At 34.3% G+C, this 19,600-nt stretch overlaps 1 protein-coding gene across 4 annotated transcripts in view; it reads left to right on the top strand.

Annotated features, from left to right (window-relative positions):
• LOC145254563 (alpha-catulin-like) overlaps nt 1–19,600 on the top strand; it is a 709,135-nt gene that overhangs the window by 484,601 nt on the left and 204,934 nt on the right. For all 4 annotated transcript variants that reach the window (XM_080113145.1, XM_080113148.1, XM_080113146.1 and 1 more), the window contains 2 exons: nt 7,588–7,677; nt 9,453–9,662. In XM_080113145.1, coding sequence (XP_079969271.1) covers nt 7,588–7,677; nt 9,453–9,662 — 300 coding nt within the window. The remainder of the gene's footprint in view (nt 1–7,587; nt 7,678–9,452; nt 9,663–19,600) is intronic.

Below are 19,600 nucleotides of genomic sequence, written 5' to 3'. Positions count from 1 at the left end.
TTTATAGTGAGGTGGGACAATATTAAAACAGTTATATTACATACTAGCATTTCAGCCCGGCATTGCCCGGGTGTTTGGAGGTGTGTGTTGAGTAAAAAAAAAAAAAAAAATGGTAGTAAGAAGGCAGGTTTGAACCCGTACTGTGAAGGAGGAAAAGAATCTGAAAAAAACGCGACGTCTTTGCTGTTACGACCACCATCAAACCGGAAATGACGTAGGTTTAAATTAAGGCTAGACCATCGAAAAGAGGGGTGACTTTCGAAAATATCAATGAAAAAAGCAATCCCTCCCTGTAGAAAAGTGCCGAGTTGAGGGTGAAGAAATTAATGTTTTTAGCCAATTTTTTGGTATTTGTCGTCTGAAGGGTCGAGCTTCAAAACGATACTGATCTTGTGAAAATCCGTCACCTCTGTCGAAAGTTTAGACAGACATGCAAACATACATACATACATTTATATATTGGTATCTCAAATTTTCGACCCAAACCGATTAAAAAGCTTGCCCTATCTCTGAATACCCTTTATCTAAAATTTCAAATGTTTACACCAGAAAGTGTCGGAGTAATTTGGTAGAGACCGCAGGGGTCAAATTTTTTTAACTTTGACCCCTATTATGACTCCTTAACATTTATTGTTTTGGGCTCAAATCAAGTTATTAAGTTAGATCCATGTCCAAGGAACCTATATCTAAAATTTCAAGTGTTTAGACCAAAGATTGGCGGAGGTGTTTTGTAGAGTTCTCAAAGGTCAAATCGTTAAATTTTGACCCTTAACTGCCAAATTTCTGGCCGAAAACCGATCACACAGATTTTCCCAAATCTCAGTACCCCATATATCAAATTTCGAGTCTGTAGACTAAAAATTGACAGAGTTATTGCATAGGGAAATGTACACAGACACACACACAAACACTTTCACTTTTATAGATATATAGATTGAGATTATTATTCTTATAACACCTGTTATAAACGTATAATATTGTATGTATTGTTTGTTTAGCCAGGGGATATGATATCGACATATAAACCGAGTCATGTTGTATCAGAGTTATTACACGAGTATATATCACAATTCATATTTACATAAGGTATCATTTTTTTTATAAGAAGAATAATATATGCTTCATACCTATCTTCCTGCTGCACTCCGTAATGAAACATGAAATGACCAACATCATAACCAATTGAGACCTCTGTTCTTTCTTCTTTTGTGAAACCACAGAACAACACTTTATATCTTAAAATATAAATTTATTTAAATTGTCTCAAATGGTCTTCACAGGAGTTTGGATTTTGTGTACATGCTTCTTCATTACAGCCTCACTTCCTCGCTTGAAGTACGTCTATTCGCTTGTGTGACTAAACTCCAACTCTCGTCTGTTCACTTTCGTAATCAAACTACAACTCGACTGACTAAACTTCCTGACCTCAGTTCCGGTGACTTAACCAATTAAAAGACACGTCTCCTTAATGTGAACTTCTCTGTCACGTACACCTGTTCAAGGTTATTTTGTTTATATTTAATTTAGCTAATTTATGTAAACATTTTCAGCTAAATCTCATTGCTATACTTTATTCTATAAACAATAAATAACTCCCAATACAAACTATTTTAAGAATATCATTGAATAGATAGATAAATAAATAGACAGATAGATCAATAATAACTAATTAACTTTTAATAATGTTAATTATTTAACAGTTATATCCATCTTATTGGACAATTTTTTTTCAGAATTAGAAGAAAACCCTAATTATTTATGAATTATAGTGAATGCTTTCCATTATTTAAAAATTTCAATTATTTTGAAAGTTTCAACTCCCCATTCTTTAAATAAATAAATAAAGTAATGATTTCAACCTATTTCTATAACTTAGGTTCTTTATTTCTTTATTTTCTAAACTAACAGTTTAGTCACGTTTTTTTTTTTTGTACACCTAATTTTAATATTATATTCCAATTCCCACATTAGTGATGTTCAGGATTAAGTACACTGCTCCTACGAATGTGTCCATGACACAAAAAAATTGTTGGCATGATGTATTCTGTAATAAATCTCACAACATTTACATTGTTTTTAGACACTATAATAGCTGTATAAGTTCATGATATTGTTCACAATAAATTTTTGGATTTGTGATACATATAATGCATGCAACAATAAAAGCTAATAAAAACAATAGATTATTATAAACATTCTTCATACGACATTGTAATAAAATAATGATGATAATAATTATTATCAAGATATATACTATTGTTAAATATTTTTCACCACTATCTTTTTCATTTCTTTCCACCTCGTCAGTTTTACCAGCTTTTCATAACCTTTTCTATTCAAGGACATAAAACTTTTCCTTAAATAGCTCTGCAACTATCTTTTTCTTGCTCTTATAGGTATCCCTCCTCTCCAGTTAATTCAAATAGTTGGCTCCAAAGAACCTGCTGAGAAAAAGGAATATTTCTGAATACCCAGTTGACCTAGAATCTCAAGTGCAAAATCTTCCAGTTGCTGTCTTCGTCAAATCAAAGCAGATTCTCCTTGTCATCTCTTTTGAAGATTTCCTCCCTCTCTCTCTCTCTTAGAATAAGCATTTTAGTATTATTTTGATCATGTGACAATTCATCCCTATTCTTAATGAGTGGAGAAAGAGATTTTAAATTTAATTTTCATAAATATTGTTGCTCTTCTTTACATTTCATTTTCAATTCTTTCTTGTTTTTGCTTCATGTTAATATCTTTTTATATCTCCTTTGAAAAAAATTGAATGAGAATAAAATCTTATTCAAACTTTTCCATTCTTTTTGTCCCATCTCTGTCCCTTTGGGTTTTGTTTCATAATCCTTAACTATTATATTTTTTTACACTTCAAAAATTACCGGAGTCTTCCTTGTATCTTTAAATACAGTATATGTTGGTTTTATTCAGTAATCAATGACATAATTATTGTGGCTAATAGGTGGAAAATTTACATTTATATGTAAAGAAATAAATACACATTCTATAAAGACCATTATAAGGATTCATATGTAAAACTGTATTAAAGTGTCAAGCACATTTGTCATTTATTATCAGACCTGGCAATGCTTGCATTAAAGTGTAAAACTAAATACAATTAAAATATGTGCTCAAATACTGTACATATCTAATACATTTGTTGTTTTTTTTTGTTGGATATGTAAATGATATTTTACCATGTATTTCTGCATTCATTCAGTTTCTAAAATACCTGTCATTATGCAAACATATTAGCAGCTGTACACATAAGTTATATTCATGCTACTGTGGTGCAGGTTATCTCTGAAGTCGTACTTAATACCTATTTGTTTATACCCTTTGTTGGTGTATAGGGCCTTTAGTGTGATTCTTCCTGGAATGTAATCTTGTTAGAGAATCCTATTTAGTAGGTGGGTGAGGTATAAAACTTTCCTCTCTACTCTCAGCTAAACCCATATAATCAAGCTCATGTGGATAATTTAACTGCCAGGCATCGTTGTGTGCTTATAGTCTGAATCTTTCTTCTTGTAGCAGAACTGAATCTTTGCTGTACATTTTATGTATTTTAGTTCAGTTGTAATCCAGTGCTACTTGCTTGGCTTGGATAGCTATTTTTATAGCTTACAAGCAATATAACCTAAACATAATTAAATCCAATAAATTTACACTATTTTCTGTTGGGTTCTCTTTGCTATCATAGCATCCTTGACAACTGTTTATGATGGTTCAATTGTATTCTGTGGTGATTAAATGCAATCTTTTGTAGTCATTTATTTTGAATTTCACCCGTAGTCATATATGATCACATCCTTATCTGAAAAAAGACTTAATCTTAATTGTAGTTGCGATTTTTACAGAGAATACCCCCCTGTAGATAGGAGATGGGTGTAAAGTGCCTCAAGTTGGACTTAAGCTTACACATAGCTTTCATCCATATTTCTTTCAAATTCTATAATCATTGGTTTTTTGTTCTGTCAACTAGTTCCATATTCTGTTTTTCTGGCTGAAATTTTTCATTGTATTTAAAAAAAATAAATTTTATTTTACTTGCATGAACCCTTTAATTTTGTAAATACTGTTATTCTTTGTGGACAGCCGCCATTAATTTTGAATGTGAAGAAGCTTTCTTATATATCTGCTACTTCCTTTGTAGTATTTGTTTAATGTAGACTGGGTAAAAAGCTGCCATAAACCCATGCAATCCCATTGGCATCACGGTCAATGCTGAAATTCCTCCAACCACTGTTTCATTCTGAGAAGACTCGGCATTGTGAAATAAATTTACTTGGCTTTGAAAAAATCTTGAAAGGAAGATGGTCAATCTTTCAGTAAGCCTCCAAAATTACAATGTCAAGTTTTTGCGCCAAGCAATCTGGAAAAACTTCCTAAGAGGCAGCTACATTCAATACACACCTAAACTTTATTCTCAAAGAAGTGAACTATATGACAATTCTATGAAAGTTAGACTTTGCTGAAAGTACCATTGAAGAGGCTCCTGACACCTTTATCAAACTGAGAGGCTCCTGACACCCTTATCAAACTGCTACTAATGGAAATAGCAAAATCTTTTTAAGACCATTAATATGATGTAACACAATTCAAGACATAAAGTTTTCTTTGAAAAACATCAGCAACCCATCATCTCCAATATCACAGCAGTAGACAATCAAGTTGCATATCACAGCAGTAGACAATCAAGTTGCATATCACAGCAGTAGACAATCAAGTTGCATATCACAGCAGTAGACAATCAAGTTTCAAATATCAATTGTTGTTCAGTTGTAAATCCACCAATTACTGATGCTCAATTCTTCAAGTAAGACTGGCTCAATCAATCTGATGAAGTACTCCTGCACTAGTTTTGATCAGTATTGAGTAAACTGACTGTTCTTACTTAAAGAACTCATTACTACCCTTGAGACTGGTGCTAAAATCATAATATTTTCACAAAGCAGATTAAGTGCTTTGGACTTCTGACACAAAAATAGGTCTTTGAACTGATGAACTACATTCTAACAAGAAAACACCTCAAAGATGAAGAGAAAAACCAACACTATTGCATTATAATGTAAAAGTTATTAAGAGTGAATGAAAGGTGTGCATATTTTCTGAAAACATACATCAAGAATTAGCCTAAATCGCTACAGAAGCAGATTTGCGTGTACAGCTTTTGGTTAAAAAAATCATTTTACTTTATTATAAAGATAAATTGTAATATCTTTAAAATTCTATGGTTAAATTTTGTGAAAATTAGTCCATTGATTTGGCCTGAATAATAAAAATAAGGTTGAATTTACCCTCGAAAAAATTCCAGCAAAAATCTAACAGCCAGCCGTGGTTCTCTCCAGAATGTGCTGCTGCTATTGCGCACAGAAATCACTTTTTCATTGCTTTCAACATAATAGATGTACTGAGACTAAAGCTGCTTTCAGGACTGCCAGCAACCACTGTAAGAAAGTAATAAAGAATGCAAGAGAGTTATATGCTCAGTCCGTTAAGTTCAAAGTAGCTGAGCAGCGGCTTGGTTCCCACCAGTTTTGGCAAATAGCAAACAGAATCCTGAACAGAAACATGTGCTCTATCCCAACTATCATCAATGGACCTGAGGTAATCTCGTCAGCATCAGACAAAGCCAAACTCTTTGCCAAGAACTTTGTAGCTAATTCTACCCTTTGCGACCATGGCTGCCAACCTCCAATATTTCCTCCTGTATCAGAAAACACGCTATGTGATATGCAAATATCTGTACATGATGTTGCCAAGCTAATTAAAAACTTTGATTCCAGTAAAACAACCGGCCCTGATGGTATTCATATTATAGTACTCAAAAGACTTCAACCATGAACTAACGCCCATCCTTACAAAACTGTTTAAACATTGCCTTAAGGAGAATTGCTTCCCATCACCCTGGAAAATCTCACCAGTATGCTGTGTATTTAAGAATTTAGGTGATCGCTCTCAGTACAGGCCAATAAGTCTCCTGTGCATCATGAGTAAGTTGCTGGAATCTGTGTTAAATAGAGAAGTAATCAACCATTTCAGCAAAATTAACCTTCTTAGTGACACGCAATATGGTTTCCGTTCTGCTAGATCTACAGCAGATGTGCTTACAGTTATATCTAATAGGATTAGCGAATCTCTCGATGGAGGCTTCCTTTCTAGGGCAATTGCTCTTGACATATCAAAGGCCTTTGATAGAGTATGGCATAAAGGTTTACTTCACAAGATCTCCAGCTACGGTATAGCTGAAAATGTCTTCTCAATTATTAAATCATTTCTCTCTGATAGGTTCATAAGAGTAGTGGTTGATGGGCAGAAATCAGAAGCTCTCAGTATTAATGCTGGAGTACCTCAGGGGCCCATCCTGGGCCCAACTCTCTCCCTGATCTACATTAACGATCTTCCAAATCACATCCTTACATCATTTGTAGACATTTATGCTGATGACACTACTATCTATGGTAGCACATCTAAGACCGTAAACGACCAAGTTCTCTCTGATTCTCTCTCCTCTGATCTTGAGCACGTAGTACAATGGGGAAAGGAGTGGCTTGTTACTTTTAATGCATCTAAAACCAAGCTTTTATCTTTACATCATCAATGCTCTGATCCCCATCTGGCATCAATTGAAATGAATGGCTCTCGTCTTGAGGAGGCTCCATGTTTTGACAAGCTTCTGGGTTTGACTTTTACTCCCGATCTTAAGTGGAACACATACGTTAAATCCATTGCCAAGGCCGCTGGAAAAATGGTCGGATCCTTCTATCGATCCAGTAGATATCTCACTGCTGATGCAATTCTCTATCTATATAAGAGCTAGGTACGTCCAAGGATGGAGTACTGTTGCCACATTTGGGCAGGAGCTGCTAGAAAGGATTTATCCTGCCTTGATAGAGTTCAATATAGACTTCGTAGCCTCGTAGGGGATGTCCTTTTTTCTTCCCTACAACCTCTTTCTCACAGAAGAAATGTTGCGAGTTTGTCTCTGCTTTATCGTTATTTTCATGGCAAGTGCTCGGCTGAGCTCCAATCTATGGTCCCCCCCTCGCCAAACTTTCACAAGAAACACCCGTCTAGCAGAAATCACTATCAATAATTTCCCCCACTCTTTATCTGTACCTAAACCTAAACGTAGATTCCATGAGCAAATTCTAATAGAACTACACACCTATGGAATTGTCTTCCGTTTTCCTGCTTTCCAGCTGATTACAATATGGTTGTCTTCAAGTCTAACGTAAACAAGTTTCTGATGAGCCGTTCCATATAAGTTAACAAATTTCCATTACTAACGATTACTATATTGTCCAATTTCCACTGTACATTTTTTAATCCTTATCCTTGAGTGTCCTCAAGACCTTGATAAGTGGTGATGCCCATGTAAAAAAAAAGAAAAAAAAAGACTATTGAAGTTATTTTTCTTTTAAATGTGATTTCAGGTGTGTTTTTCATGTTTCAAATGCCATTTTGATCAGTAAATGAGATTGAAAGCATACATTCTTGTTAATTCTTGTTTTACTGTGAAACTTTCTCAAGAATGTGTGGAAACTAATATTTTCAATGTATTAAAGAGTGTTGTTTTAATGTTTGCAGGACCTAAAGAGTGACAAACAACGTGCTCAAATGGGTGCTGCCAGGGCTGTTTTAGAGAAAGCCACAATGATGCTGCTGACGTCCTCAAAGGTAAATAAAATTGTTTTATGTCATTATTTTCTTGGTTTCATTTTTTTTTTTTTGCTGGATTTTTTTTTACTGAATTATTTTTCATGTATTGATAAAAAAGTTTCAAATCCACAAAATACCACCTCCAGCTCACCCACTCTATTGAAGCCATAATGAGACAATGTATGATACAACCATTTTTGCTGGTGTCTGAATTCAAGAAATGTTCAAATTTTGGAGCAAAATCTAAGAAAAAAATTGTTTGCATTTTGGCTCTTTTAAATTTTGAGGTATCTTTGTAGTTTTATTCTGTTTTTTTCCTTCTCTTGTAGACTTGTTTTAACCTAGCTGAAAGAGGGAAACTATTCCATTTGAAAGTTACTAATAATTGAAATGTTGTTGAAACCATGATTTATTTTAATGTTATTGTTTTACTATCAATGTGAGCCAGCATTGCTCAAGTGAAAGGGGATAATATAAACTAAACTACATTGTGTGTAGAACATTAAGTGCATAAGACAAAGAGGTCTAAGATATTTTGTAGTAACTGGAAGGAAACAAATAAGTTGCTGATTTCGTATACACCTCTAGCCATGGCTGATTTGAATATTCTAGTAAAAATGACAAAGAAAACAGCTGAATGTTTATGATCTACTATGACAATTAGTTCTTTATAAAAGTGTAGTGATCTGAAGGGTAGATTTATTCCGAACTCTGAGTTCAGATGCATGGTTCAACATATCCTTTTGACAGTCTTCCTCACAAAATAATATTTTTGCTACCTAAGAGATTTGCTGAACTTAGCTGGGAAATATGAACTCATTACTTTTGAACTCTTCATACAAAGCTGAAATTTCATGAGTTATTGCTTTTGATGTGAATTGTTCGCTTCTACATCTGGGGTAAGTTGTATAGCAGTTGTTTCAGTAATGTCATCTTAGATTGCTCACCTAGTCCTATCTTGCTATATTGCCACAGAATTAAAAATTCAATATTAGATGGATGTGTGATGCGGAATCTAATCCAACCCAATGCATAAGGTTGGTGGATTTGCAGAAAGCATGTTTGCCTAGAACAAATCAAAAATGCTGGTAGGATCATTGTCTTGGATAAACTGTTGCAAGAAGCATAAATATCTTGAATCACGGGAAGGTTGGCTGGCCAAGAAAAACTTGGGAGCAAGTGATTGGACAGAGTGGAGTTTGAAGACAGTGGACCTGGTTGAGAGTGAATTTGCAACATAAAACATTTCAATGTAGAAACTGAAAAATGTTTTATTACAAGATATTAAAAAAAAACACAATTAAAAGTATAGACTATTTTTAGGTAAAGTTTAAAAACATATTTTTTTAAATATATTTTTATATAGTGATTTTGAAAAATATATTTTTAAATATATTTTTATAAAACCATTTTGAAAAAGAAAAAAAAATTAAAGTCTAAAACTTATATTTTGATTATAAGATATTTTACTAAAAATGAAACCATTCTGAAAAAGAATTATTTCAAAGTAAAGACTAGTTTTTTCATGTAGTTTTAAAATTAAACTGGAATTACGTAAGTATTAATCAGAAGGCTTTTGTTTCATATACTCTGCAAAACTTCTGCTAAACAGAAAGTGAAAATCAAAAAGAAATAAGGTTGTTTAACATAACCATTTAATGATGTGCCAATAGTCATAATAGATTTATCATTTGTTATAAAATATGAAGGAATCTGAATTCTTGTGTATTTGCAAAGATATCCACTTTTCTGTGATGGCCGCCTTGATTGTTTCATTCTTTTTTACTTTTTAGACTTGTTTACGCCACCCTGACTGTCAAGCCTCAAGACAGAACCGTGCTGGGGTCTTTGCACAGATGAGGCGTGCACTGGACATGATTCAACAGATTGTCACAAATGGAGTTGCATATAGTGACAGCCTCTCTCCAACTGTAAATGGAGATTCTGGTATTGGGCTAGCTACAGCTCAACCAACAGCAAGTCGAGTGCTTAAAGATTTTGATGTAAGTTAGCTTTATTTGTTTGTATGTGTTGTCGCACTGGGATTTGTTGTAGACAATACTGAAGGAATTTGAAAAAATAAACATTGTGTATAATGAGTTATATTACATCTTGGCTCATCAACTTCTGACAATTGGAACAAATTGGTTGAGCTGTCATGTTAAGTGACCAATTAGAATTACTGGTGAAAACCGTTCTTCTAAGAAAAGGTCAAAAATGTAATTTTATCTCATTACAGATTAGCAGTTTGGTTGAGAGATTGGGAGAAAGCTTGCATGTTGTGCTGTGTTTTTGAAGATGCTACTAACATTTAAATTTTCATCTTCACTGATAATACAGCATACTGATAGCAATAAAAATATATAATTGAAAATATGTTTTAGATTAAATTAAAATATTAAACACTATCTGTATTTACCTGATGTTGCTGAAGTTAAATGCTTAGATAAAAGGAAGTGTTCCCTGAATATAGTTTTCTGACTTTTCAAGTAAATTATTCTATAACATTTTTCAAATCATATGATTTATGTTTAAAAAAAAAAAAAAAAAAGAAAGAAAACTAATTCCTTCTTGGATCACACAAAGTAGATAAATATGATCATTTAACCTTTCCTTATTCAACTATTGATTTTTTTTTTTTTTTTATAGATCAACAAAGTTGTCATCATATACATTTATGAATAGGTGCTTTGGTTTAAAAACATAATCCTGTTTTCTTTGTTGTTTGTTTTACATTTTTTAATTCTTTTGCATAATAACAAAATTTTACTTCCTGGACAATGATCGCATTTTATAGCTGATTTTGATTTTCACAGTTTTACAAATATTCCCTTGTGTGATATTAAAAGCAGATGACATTTTTAAATGTTTCAGATAACACATACTTCACACAATTTTTTTTTTCTGTTTAACCGTTTGTCTACCAACTAGCAGCTTCATCGTCATCATAGCAACAAAAAATCTTGCAGCTTTTTATTTGAACTTAAAATTGAGACTTTTTGCCTTTTTTTCTTGAACATTCTATTTCATATTCTGGCACAAACTAAGTATGTAAGACACTTTGAATAAGTTTTATGCTTTTAAATTGCCAGAATAGTCAACCTATCAACTGAGTCATTTCAATCCACGAGAGAGTGTAGATGGGCCTGAGCAGAACATTTTCAGGTGAATTGACATTACTTTGACTATATATTGACTTTTCGCAGTTCCAGTACCATCAGTGTGCACAGTTTCTGTCTTTTTAATGTTATTTCTTATATTGTCAACCAGACTTATAGTTACTGTGAGCGTACAATGAAACATAGTGCTTTTGTGTTACTGCAAATGCACCGCAACTTTCAAAGATAATGGAGATGATTCTCCAATACATTCCCAACTCCTTTTGGAGAGAAGATGGGTTTCTTGTCTGTCGAAAAAGATAAGCAGTCAGTATATTTTGAGATAGAATTGATTTTTACCAGTCTCTTAGATTATTCACTTTCAACTATTACTCACATGCACTTTTATGTTTTAATACTAATATACCCGGATGTAGTGGTTAAGACAAATCTGAAATAATCTTGTGAGATCTTTAATGCTTCATATACTAATATTGTTACTGAAAATATTTATCCTTTAAATATGGGTAAAATAGAAATTGTCTGCAATAAATTGCTTAAATTACAAACTAATTTTTTTATTATTTAATTTTTATTTAATTCTGGAGATTTTTTTCTTTTTAGAAATCTACAATCTGACTGAAACTAAAATATAAGCTTTTCAGATGTTGGTAAAACTACGTTTTAAGATCATTGTTATTAAAAGTGAGGAAAAAGAATCTATAGTTTCATGCTTCAGAAAAGCTTAGTGTAACTTATCACAGATGTATTGTTGGAAAAGAGATTAAAGATGTGAGTTAGTAAGATAGCATTGCATGCATCGATCCTGATGTACAGCAAAATAATATTTTGGTACAAAAAAATTATCTACAAAAGAGTGTCTTATTGCATCCTTAAAAAAGAAAATGAATCTTAACATCCTTCCCCCCCCCGTGTATACAATTGTAAATAACATCTTTCCTCCTTTCTCTTTTATGTATATCTTTACATATCTTTTATCTTTATCTGTTACAAAAAAAGAAAGATGAATCATTTATTTTGTTTACTTGATTTCTTTTGAAAATTCACAAATCTTGTTTCTACAAATATACATTTGAAGTTATTGTGATCAATATTGTGATTATTTGTGTATTCTTCTTTTTATACCACTGCTAAGAAAACAGAATGCTTACTATATCCTTGCAAATACACATCTCATACCCTTAATCATGAAGAAAGTCATTTTGGTATTTGATACTTTTTTTTATAAAAATGCTACGTTCATACTAGCTTACATCTACACAGAAATTTATTTTTAATTAAAAGCAAAAGTGCTATTAATTAAATATCAAAATTAAAAACAAAAAATGATTTTTTTTAAATTAAAATTTAAAAGCAAAAAATTGTTTTTATAGGTGAAATTTCCAGTTGCTATGAATTTTGATACAAAATACCCCCCTCCCTACCTCTCTTACTTCAAATCATTCTTTTTCAACAACAACCCTCTAGTGATCTTTGGGCCTTGATAAGGAGTGATCCCCTCATTAAAAAAGAAGTTGTGTTTTAGCACGTAAGGAGTTGAAATTTCTATCTTTCTTCAGAAATCCTGAGTTATTGACCATCTGATGAGTAATTTGACATTGAAACAACAGACATTGATTTTATTTTTGATTTTATACGGATCTTCATGATACAAGTTAAATGGAACCAATCTTGAAATTAAGAGGTCCTTAAGTTATGTCCCTTGTAAAAAATATGAATTTTTGATGTTTTTGACAAAGTTTAAAATTTAATATTTCAGTGATTTTTTGCAACATAAATGCTTATTTGCATATTATTTTAAAGTACTTTGATGAATCTAGGCATTTGTTTTAATCTTAGATTAAAGGCAAGCTGACCCACATTAAAAAAAAGATTATTTTAAAGTAATTTTATCCGTCTTATATCATGCTATTTGCAAAAGATTGATAGTGGGGAAACTGTAACATTAAAAAAAAATTGAGGATGAATTAATGTCAAAGCCAATCTCTTCCTGTAGGTTTTTGCTGGATGCCGATCTGACCAGTTCATGTCTAGCCGTTCGCATCACTGTCTGTTTATTTATCCATATTATTTGAACTATTTTTTATGGAAATCGCTCGAGACAAGACATGAAGCCACTTGATGTAAAGAGCTAACAAGAATGAAAGCTGATTATTACAAAGACAAAAGATGCCTATTGACCTTAAAAGACTAAGTAGGTAGAAGAAAAACAGTGAGCAGGAAGAAAATTCCATAACCTTGCAGTCCTTGGAAAGAAGCTACTGGAATAGGAAGCTGTATTACAATGAGGTATTAAAACAATGAATTGATGGAGACCACTAGATCAGTAAGTCAAACGAGCTGAAACAAAGGAAGCAAGGAATAGATCAGACAATTCTGAGGAACACATGCCATAATAATATTTGTAGAAAAGACTGAGACTAGCAACATCATGTCTGTGAGAAAGAGATTGCAATGAAGAAGAACGTGTAGAGCCAATCAGATATGTTACTACAATTTAAGAACCTTCAAATAGGGCAAAGATTCACCATCCCAAATATGACAACAATACTCCATACATGGTTTATAATTAGATTTGTAGAGATAGAAAATGGTATCGGGTGTGAGAAAGTATTTAGGGTGATAGAGAGAACTGATTTTATGAGGATCAGAAAGAGCAATGGATCTAATGGATCTGATTTTATGAGAAGCAGAAATAGCAATGTATTTAATATATTAACTCCAAGAAAAATTTGATGAGAAAGAAAGACTAAGATGTTTTAGAGTCAATTTCTCATCGAGAGTAAAGCCATGCATAAGAATCTTGGTAGAAAAGGGACATGCCTGCAATTGAAGGACAATAACTGAGTCTTAACAAGATTAAACAAAACAAACCATTTCTTACCATAACTGAACCCAAATCAACCTCTAGACCAACTGCATATTTCAAATGATCTGAGAGAAAGATGTGCAAGAAGCAATACCAGAATAGAGGGTGATGTCATCAGTATAAATGTTTATGTTCTGAATAATAATCTTCGGAAGACATCTATACATAGAGGAGAAACAGTGTTGGACCTAGAATAGATCCTCGAGGAACGACGGCATTGATAGGCAAAAAAAAATGAAAATACCATCAAGAATTACGTGCAAGCTTCGATCAGAAATAAAAAAACTAACAATGTCAAGAACTTTACGACTAATACCATAACCTTAAAGTTTATGTAGAAGATCAGGATGATACACTGTCAAACATCTTTGAACTGTCAAGCACAATGACCCTACCCTCACCTGAATTATCCATAGATCCCGTTTTGCATGTCTAATTTACCATATTGCTTCAAAACAAATTCCTAATGATAATTAGAGTTTTGCTCTTCAAAGGGATTGAACTCACCAGTTTCCTATTCAGTCATCACCTCTTTATTTCACTTCTTTTTTTTTTGTTTTGCAAGTTATTAACATTGTTCTTTAACTTTTGTCCATTAGCTAATAACCTTTGTTTCATTTAATTTTTTAAAAATCCATAATAGAAAATCTGGTAACTTTGTATTATATTTAAACATTACACCATAATCTTTTTTTGGTAAAAATGTCATTGCTAATCATGTATTGCTTTGTTGAGTAATACTCATGTTTATGTATGTATTTTGTTTCCGTTCCTTATATTATTACTAGCATGGATGCCCGGCATTGATCGAGTGTTTGGAGGTGTGTGTTGAGCAACAAAAAAAAAAGATGCTAGTAGGCCAGTAGGCTTGAACCTGTACTGCAAAGTAGGAAAAGAATGTGAAAAAAAAAAGTGACATCTTTGCTGTTGCACCCATTGCCAAACCTGAAGTGACAAATGGTTAAATTAAGGCTAGTCGATCGAAAATAAGGGATAACTTTCGAAAATATTGGTGAAAAAGTTCCCAGTTGATGGTGAAGCTTCAAAACGATACCGATCTCGTGGAAATCCATTGCCTCTGTCAAAAGTTGTAGGCAGACATACATACATGTATACATGCATTTAAACAGAAAGGTGAGATTTATATTATAGACTAGCGGGGGTGGGGGGTACCTGACGTTGGCCGGGGGTTTGTAGGTGTGTGTGTTTTTGGGTAAATCGTTGGCTGGGTGTTTGTTTAAAAAAAAAAAAACGAAGCCTTGACGTGCAGTTGGAAAATAATAAAGTTTGAAAAAAAAAAATGTGCGACTTGGTAGGTGCCTATTTTTGACGAGTTAATGACGTCAACTTTAAGTGCGGGACAGTTTTTTATTTACAGCGAGCCTGTTCGCTTCTTCTTTTTTATACGAAAAAGCTTAATGCACATGCGGCGATCGAAAATTGTTGAATATTTATCTTTCAAAGTCAGGCAAATTAAATAGACAGATGACCCCGGTTGTTAACTCATAGATATCATCATTTAGGTGCAATATAAAAAGTTTTAAGTTGTGAGGCGACCGATCGCTTCTCAGAAAAAAGCCTTTCTTGGACATACACGAAAACGCACACACAGACACACACACAAACATTTTTGCTTTTATATATATAGACTAGCGGGGGTACCCGGTGTTGCCCGAGTGTTTAGAGGTGTGTGTGTTGGGTGGGGATCAAAACAAAAGAATAAGCGAAGTAACAACCCTATAAAAAAAACAATGTTAAAACTTCTTTAAAAAAATCGTTGCGGGGGGGGGGGCTTTAAAAAAAAAAAACAGTTTTGGTAAGTAATTAGGATCGAACCCGAAGCCTTGAGGCAAAGGTGGAAAAGAAAGTGTGCAAAAAACCTGATATGTTACCCGCTCGGCCAACAAAGAGCAACTGAAACACGTTTGAATTTATTTAAGTATTAAAAACAGAATTGACACGGGCCCACAATAAATGTTAACTCTGCTACTTTTATTTGACCTCATTAATGGAGTTAACTTTTACTGCAGAGCACCTTTTGGGTTTTTTTACCCAACTTTGGCTGGTTGTTTCCCCCAGATGTTGGGGGGGGGGAAACCATCTCCCCATAAAATGGGGATTATCCAAATTGAATAGCAATTGTCTGATATAAGGAGTTTGCTCCCACATTGATCAAAGCTGATTGCTACTAGACGTTTCCCGGTGCGATTGCCGGGAACAATTCTTAGCTTTGAATTAGTTTCGGTTTTATACAAAAAAGCTGAACGAACACAAAATAGGCTGAAATAGCAAGAATTTTGTAAAAAGTCGCTGTAAATTAATCTAGACGCGATCTGCATTCCCAAATCCTAGATATTATTATCTAGGGGGTATATAAACACTTCTAAGCGATAGTAACAACCCCGGAACGGTCGGCGAAAAAAGTCTTTTCGGGACATATAAAAATGCACATGCCGCATTTGCCCTTTATATATATAGACTAGCGGGGGTTACCCGGCGATGCCCGGGTGTCTTGAGGTAAATCAAAACTCAGGGGGGGGGGGGTAAATAATAATAAAAAAATGTTTTGGTAGGTGAGTATGAGAATCGAACCCTTACCCTTGAGTTGGAAATTAATGTGTAAAAAAAAAAAAAAAAAAAAGTGCGATGTTACCATTGGGCCACTGCGACATACAGCGTAGACGTGTTTGAATTTATCTAACTATAACTATAAAAACAGGCGTGCGTGATAAAAGTTAACTTTGCTGCTTCCATTTGACCTAATTAAGAAGGTCAAATAGAAGTCACGCAGCGTCAGCGTCTGAGTTTGTTTATCGAAATTTGACTGTCTGATATACAAGATTGATCAAAGCTGATTGCTTCTGGACGTTTTTCCCGGCGCAATGCTGCGAACACGTCCGTTTGAGTTTAGTTTCACTTTATTTATACTAAAAAGCCCAATCAACACGCGAGAAGCCAAAATAGCAATAATTTTGTAAAAATCGACGTAAATAAATCTATACGCGCTTTCCTGATTCCTAGATATTATTATATAGGATCTATATACACAGTTTTAAGCGATAGTAATGACCCCGGGAGCGTGTGCAAGGAAAGCCTTTTGAAGACATACACGAAATGGTCACACACATTTTGCCTTTTATATTTATACTAGCGAGGGGTACCCAGCGATGCCCGGGTGTCTTGAGGTAAATAAAAACTCCGGGGGGGGGGGATTAAATTAAAAAAATGTTTTGGTAGGTAAGTATGAGAATCGAACCCGTACCCTTGAGTTGGAAATTAATGTGAAAAAAAAAACCGGGCGACGTTACCCATTAGGCCACCGCGACATACATGCAACATACTCAGGTTTGAATTTATTTATTAAACTATAAAAACAGGCGTGCGCAATAAAAGTTAACTCTGCTGCTTCCATTTGATCCAATTAAGAAGGTCAAATAGAAGTCATGCAGTTGTTTACCCAAGTTTGACTGATTTTGTTTTTTTCCCCCAACAGATGTTGGGGGGAGGGGAACCAGGTCCCAATTGTCCAGATTGAATAACAACTTTCTGATGTACAACATTGATCAAAGCTGATTGCTTCTGGACATTTCCCGGTGCAATGTCGAGAACATTGTTCGTTGTTAACTTTGAATTAGTTTCGCTTTTTATACGAAAAAGCCTCATCAACATGCGAGAAGCCAAAATAGCAATAATTTTGTAAAAGTCGACGTAAATAAATCAAGATGCGACGCACTTTCCCAAATCGTGCATATTATTATTTAGGACCCATATAAACAGTTGTAAGCGATCGTAACGACATCGGAACCGTGTACGAGAAAAGCCTTTTGAAAACATACACGAAATGGTCACACACATTTTGCCTTTTATATATATATAGATATATAGATAGATGGCATGACCGTATATCAGCCTATACTCCTACCATCTCTAGTGATGATGAATGTCGGATCAAGATGGAACTGGGCAGTTACTATCAATGGAATACTTTTCCTGGTTTCTCCAATATAAATACAATAAATGAGTTTTATTTAATTCTATCAGAAAATATAACCATGCTAGGGGCTCTGTCCAAAATGGAGAAAAATGTTACCTTTCATAACTACGAGGGGCCTGCAATAAGTAATGCCCTTGACCCACTTCCCATAGCAGTAGAGCAACGAAACTTGACACAATTATTAGTCTTTCTCTACATAGGAACCACCCAGAGTTATGCATTTCTCCCATCGTTTGATGCAGCTCTGGAGACCGTTTTTGTAGAACACCCCATGTTGGTCCTCCAACCACAACGTGACTTCAGAAATCAAGGCTGCATCATCTTGGAAATGCTTTCCTTTCAAAAACAACTTAATGGCCGGGAAGATGTGAAAGTCAGAGGGTGCAAGGTCAGGAGAGTAGGGAGGATGGGGTAGGATTTCATAACCACACGCCGGTGCTTCTGATCTGGCAACATGCGAGTTGTGAACCGGAGTGTTGTCCTGCAGGAGGAGGGTACCTTTGCTGATCTTGCCCCGCCTCTTGATTTTGATAGCTTCCCTTAATTTCCTCAAAAGTGAAGCATAATAGGCTCCTGTAATTGTGGTACCCTTTGCCAGGAAATCTGTCATCACTACTCCGTCCTGGTCCTAGAAGACAGTGAGCATGACCTTGCCAGTGGAGGGCTGCACCCTTGTTTTTTTTGGAGGTGATGAATCCAAGTGCTTCCACTGCATTGTCTGGGCTTTGGTCTCTGGATCATAGTGATGGACCCAGGTTTCATCCTGTGTAATCAGTCTTTTGAAAAAACATTGATTCATCTTCTTGCACATCTCCAAATTCATCCTTGAGCACTCGACGCGTTCTCGCTTCTGGAATGGTGTGAGCAACCTCGGAATCCATCTGGCAGACACCTTATGCGCATGCAAATGGTCATGAATGATAGTTTCCACAGACCCTGTACTAATCTTGACATCTTGGGCTATTTGGCGAATAGTAATGCGGCGATCTTCCAAAGTGGCAGCCTCAACTTGACGGACAGATGCCTTATCAATGGCAAAAGGGGGCGACCAGGTCTGGGAGCTGTTTCCACAGACTTCCGGCCATGTTTGAATTCACAATGCCAGCATTTTACAAGGTCATATGATGGGGCATTATCACCATAAGTTTCTTTCATTTCATCAAAAGTCTCCTGTGGTGTGCGTCCTTTCAAATACAAAAACCGGATCACTGCTCGACATTCAACAGGCTCCATTTCACACCTGACTCAGTTCAAACACCTGTAAAACAGAAACCACAATTAGTTCAGAGCTGTAATTTGCCACATAACCGGTAGAGATATAAATCATTACACATGCAAAATTTCAGCTAGATCAGACAACTGGAAGTGAGTCAGGGCCATTACTTATTACACGCCTCTCATAATTAATTAAGCTAAATTTGTTTGTTTTTTTTTTAAATTAAAAAGAAAACTAGTTTTTTCTTTGTTGTTTAATTTAATTTGTTTTTGGGGTGTAATTGAAAAGATGAAAATGCATTGATCTGCAGAGGGATTGAAATTGCAAACTCCCTATTATGAAATTTGTATTTAATCTTCCACTAGTTCTCCTCTTCATTGTAACATCATTGTACATCATGCAGGTAATTGATTATAGATTTTAAAAGTAACAATGGATATTTTACATAGTTTTAGATGCAACCATACCATCGATCCTTTAGTTTGTCATGCTTTGGTTTAAAATAGTAATTTCATCACTGAATAGTTATACAAGTTAGAAAAGCATTTCATCCAAGGCATGAAAATTTTTAAACACAATGTTTTTACTCATATATAAAAATTTAATACCTTACTTTGTAAAAAGTATAAAAGTGCACTTTGAAGATAAATAAATTTCAAATTGAATCTTGTACCTTTATTTTTAAAGCCTATAGTAAAAAAAACATTTTGTTTAACAATTTTCATGCCTTGGATGAAATGCTT

Source organism: Euprymna scolopes, chromosome 30, assembly GCF_053919585.1.
Source record: "Euprymna scolopes isolate OS-2025 chromosome 30, ASM5391958v1, whole genome shotgun sequence".
Lineage (NCBI taxonomy): Eukaryota > Metazoa > Mollusca > Cephalopoda > Sepiida > Sepiolidae > Euprymna > Euprymna scolopes.
The sequence above is the reverse complement of the archived record's forward strand: the minus strand, read 5'-3'. Positions and strand labels throughout refer to the sequence as shown.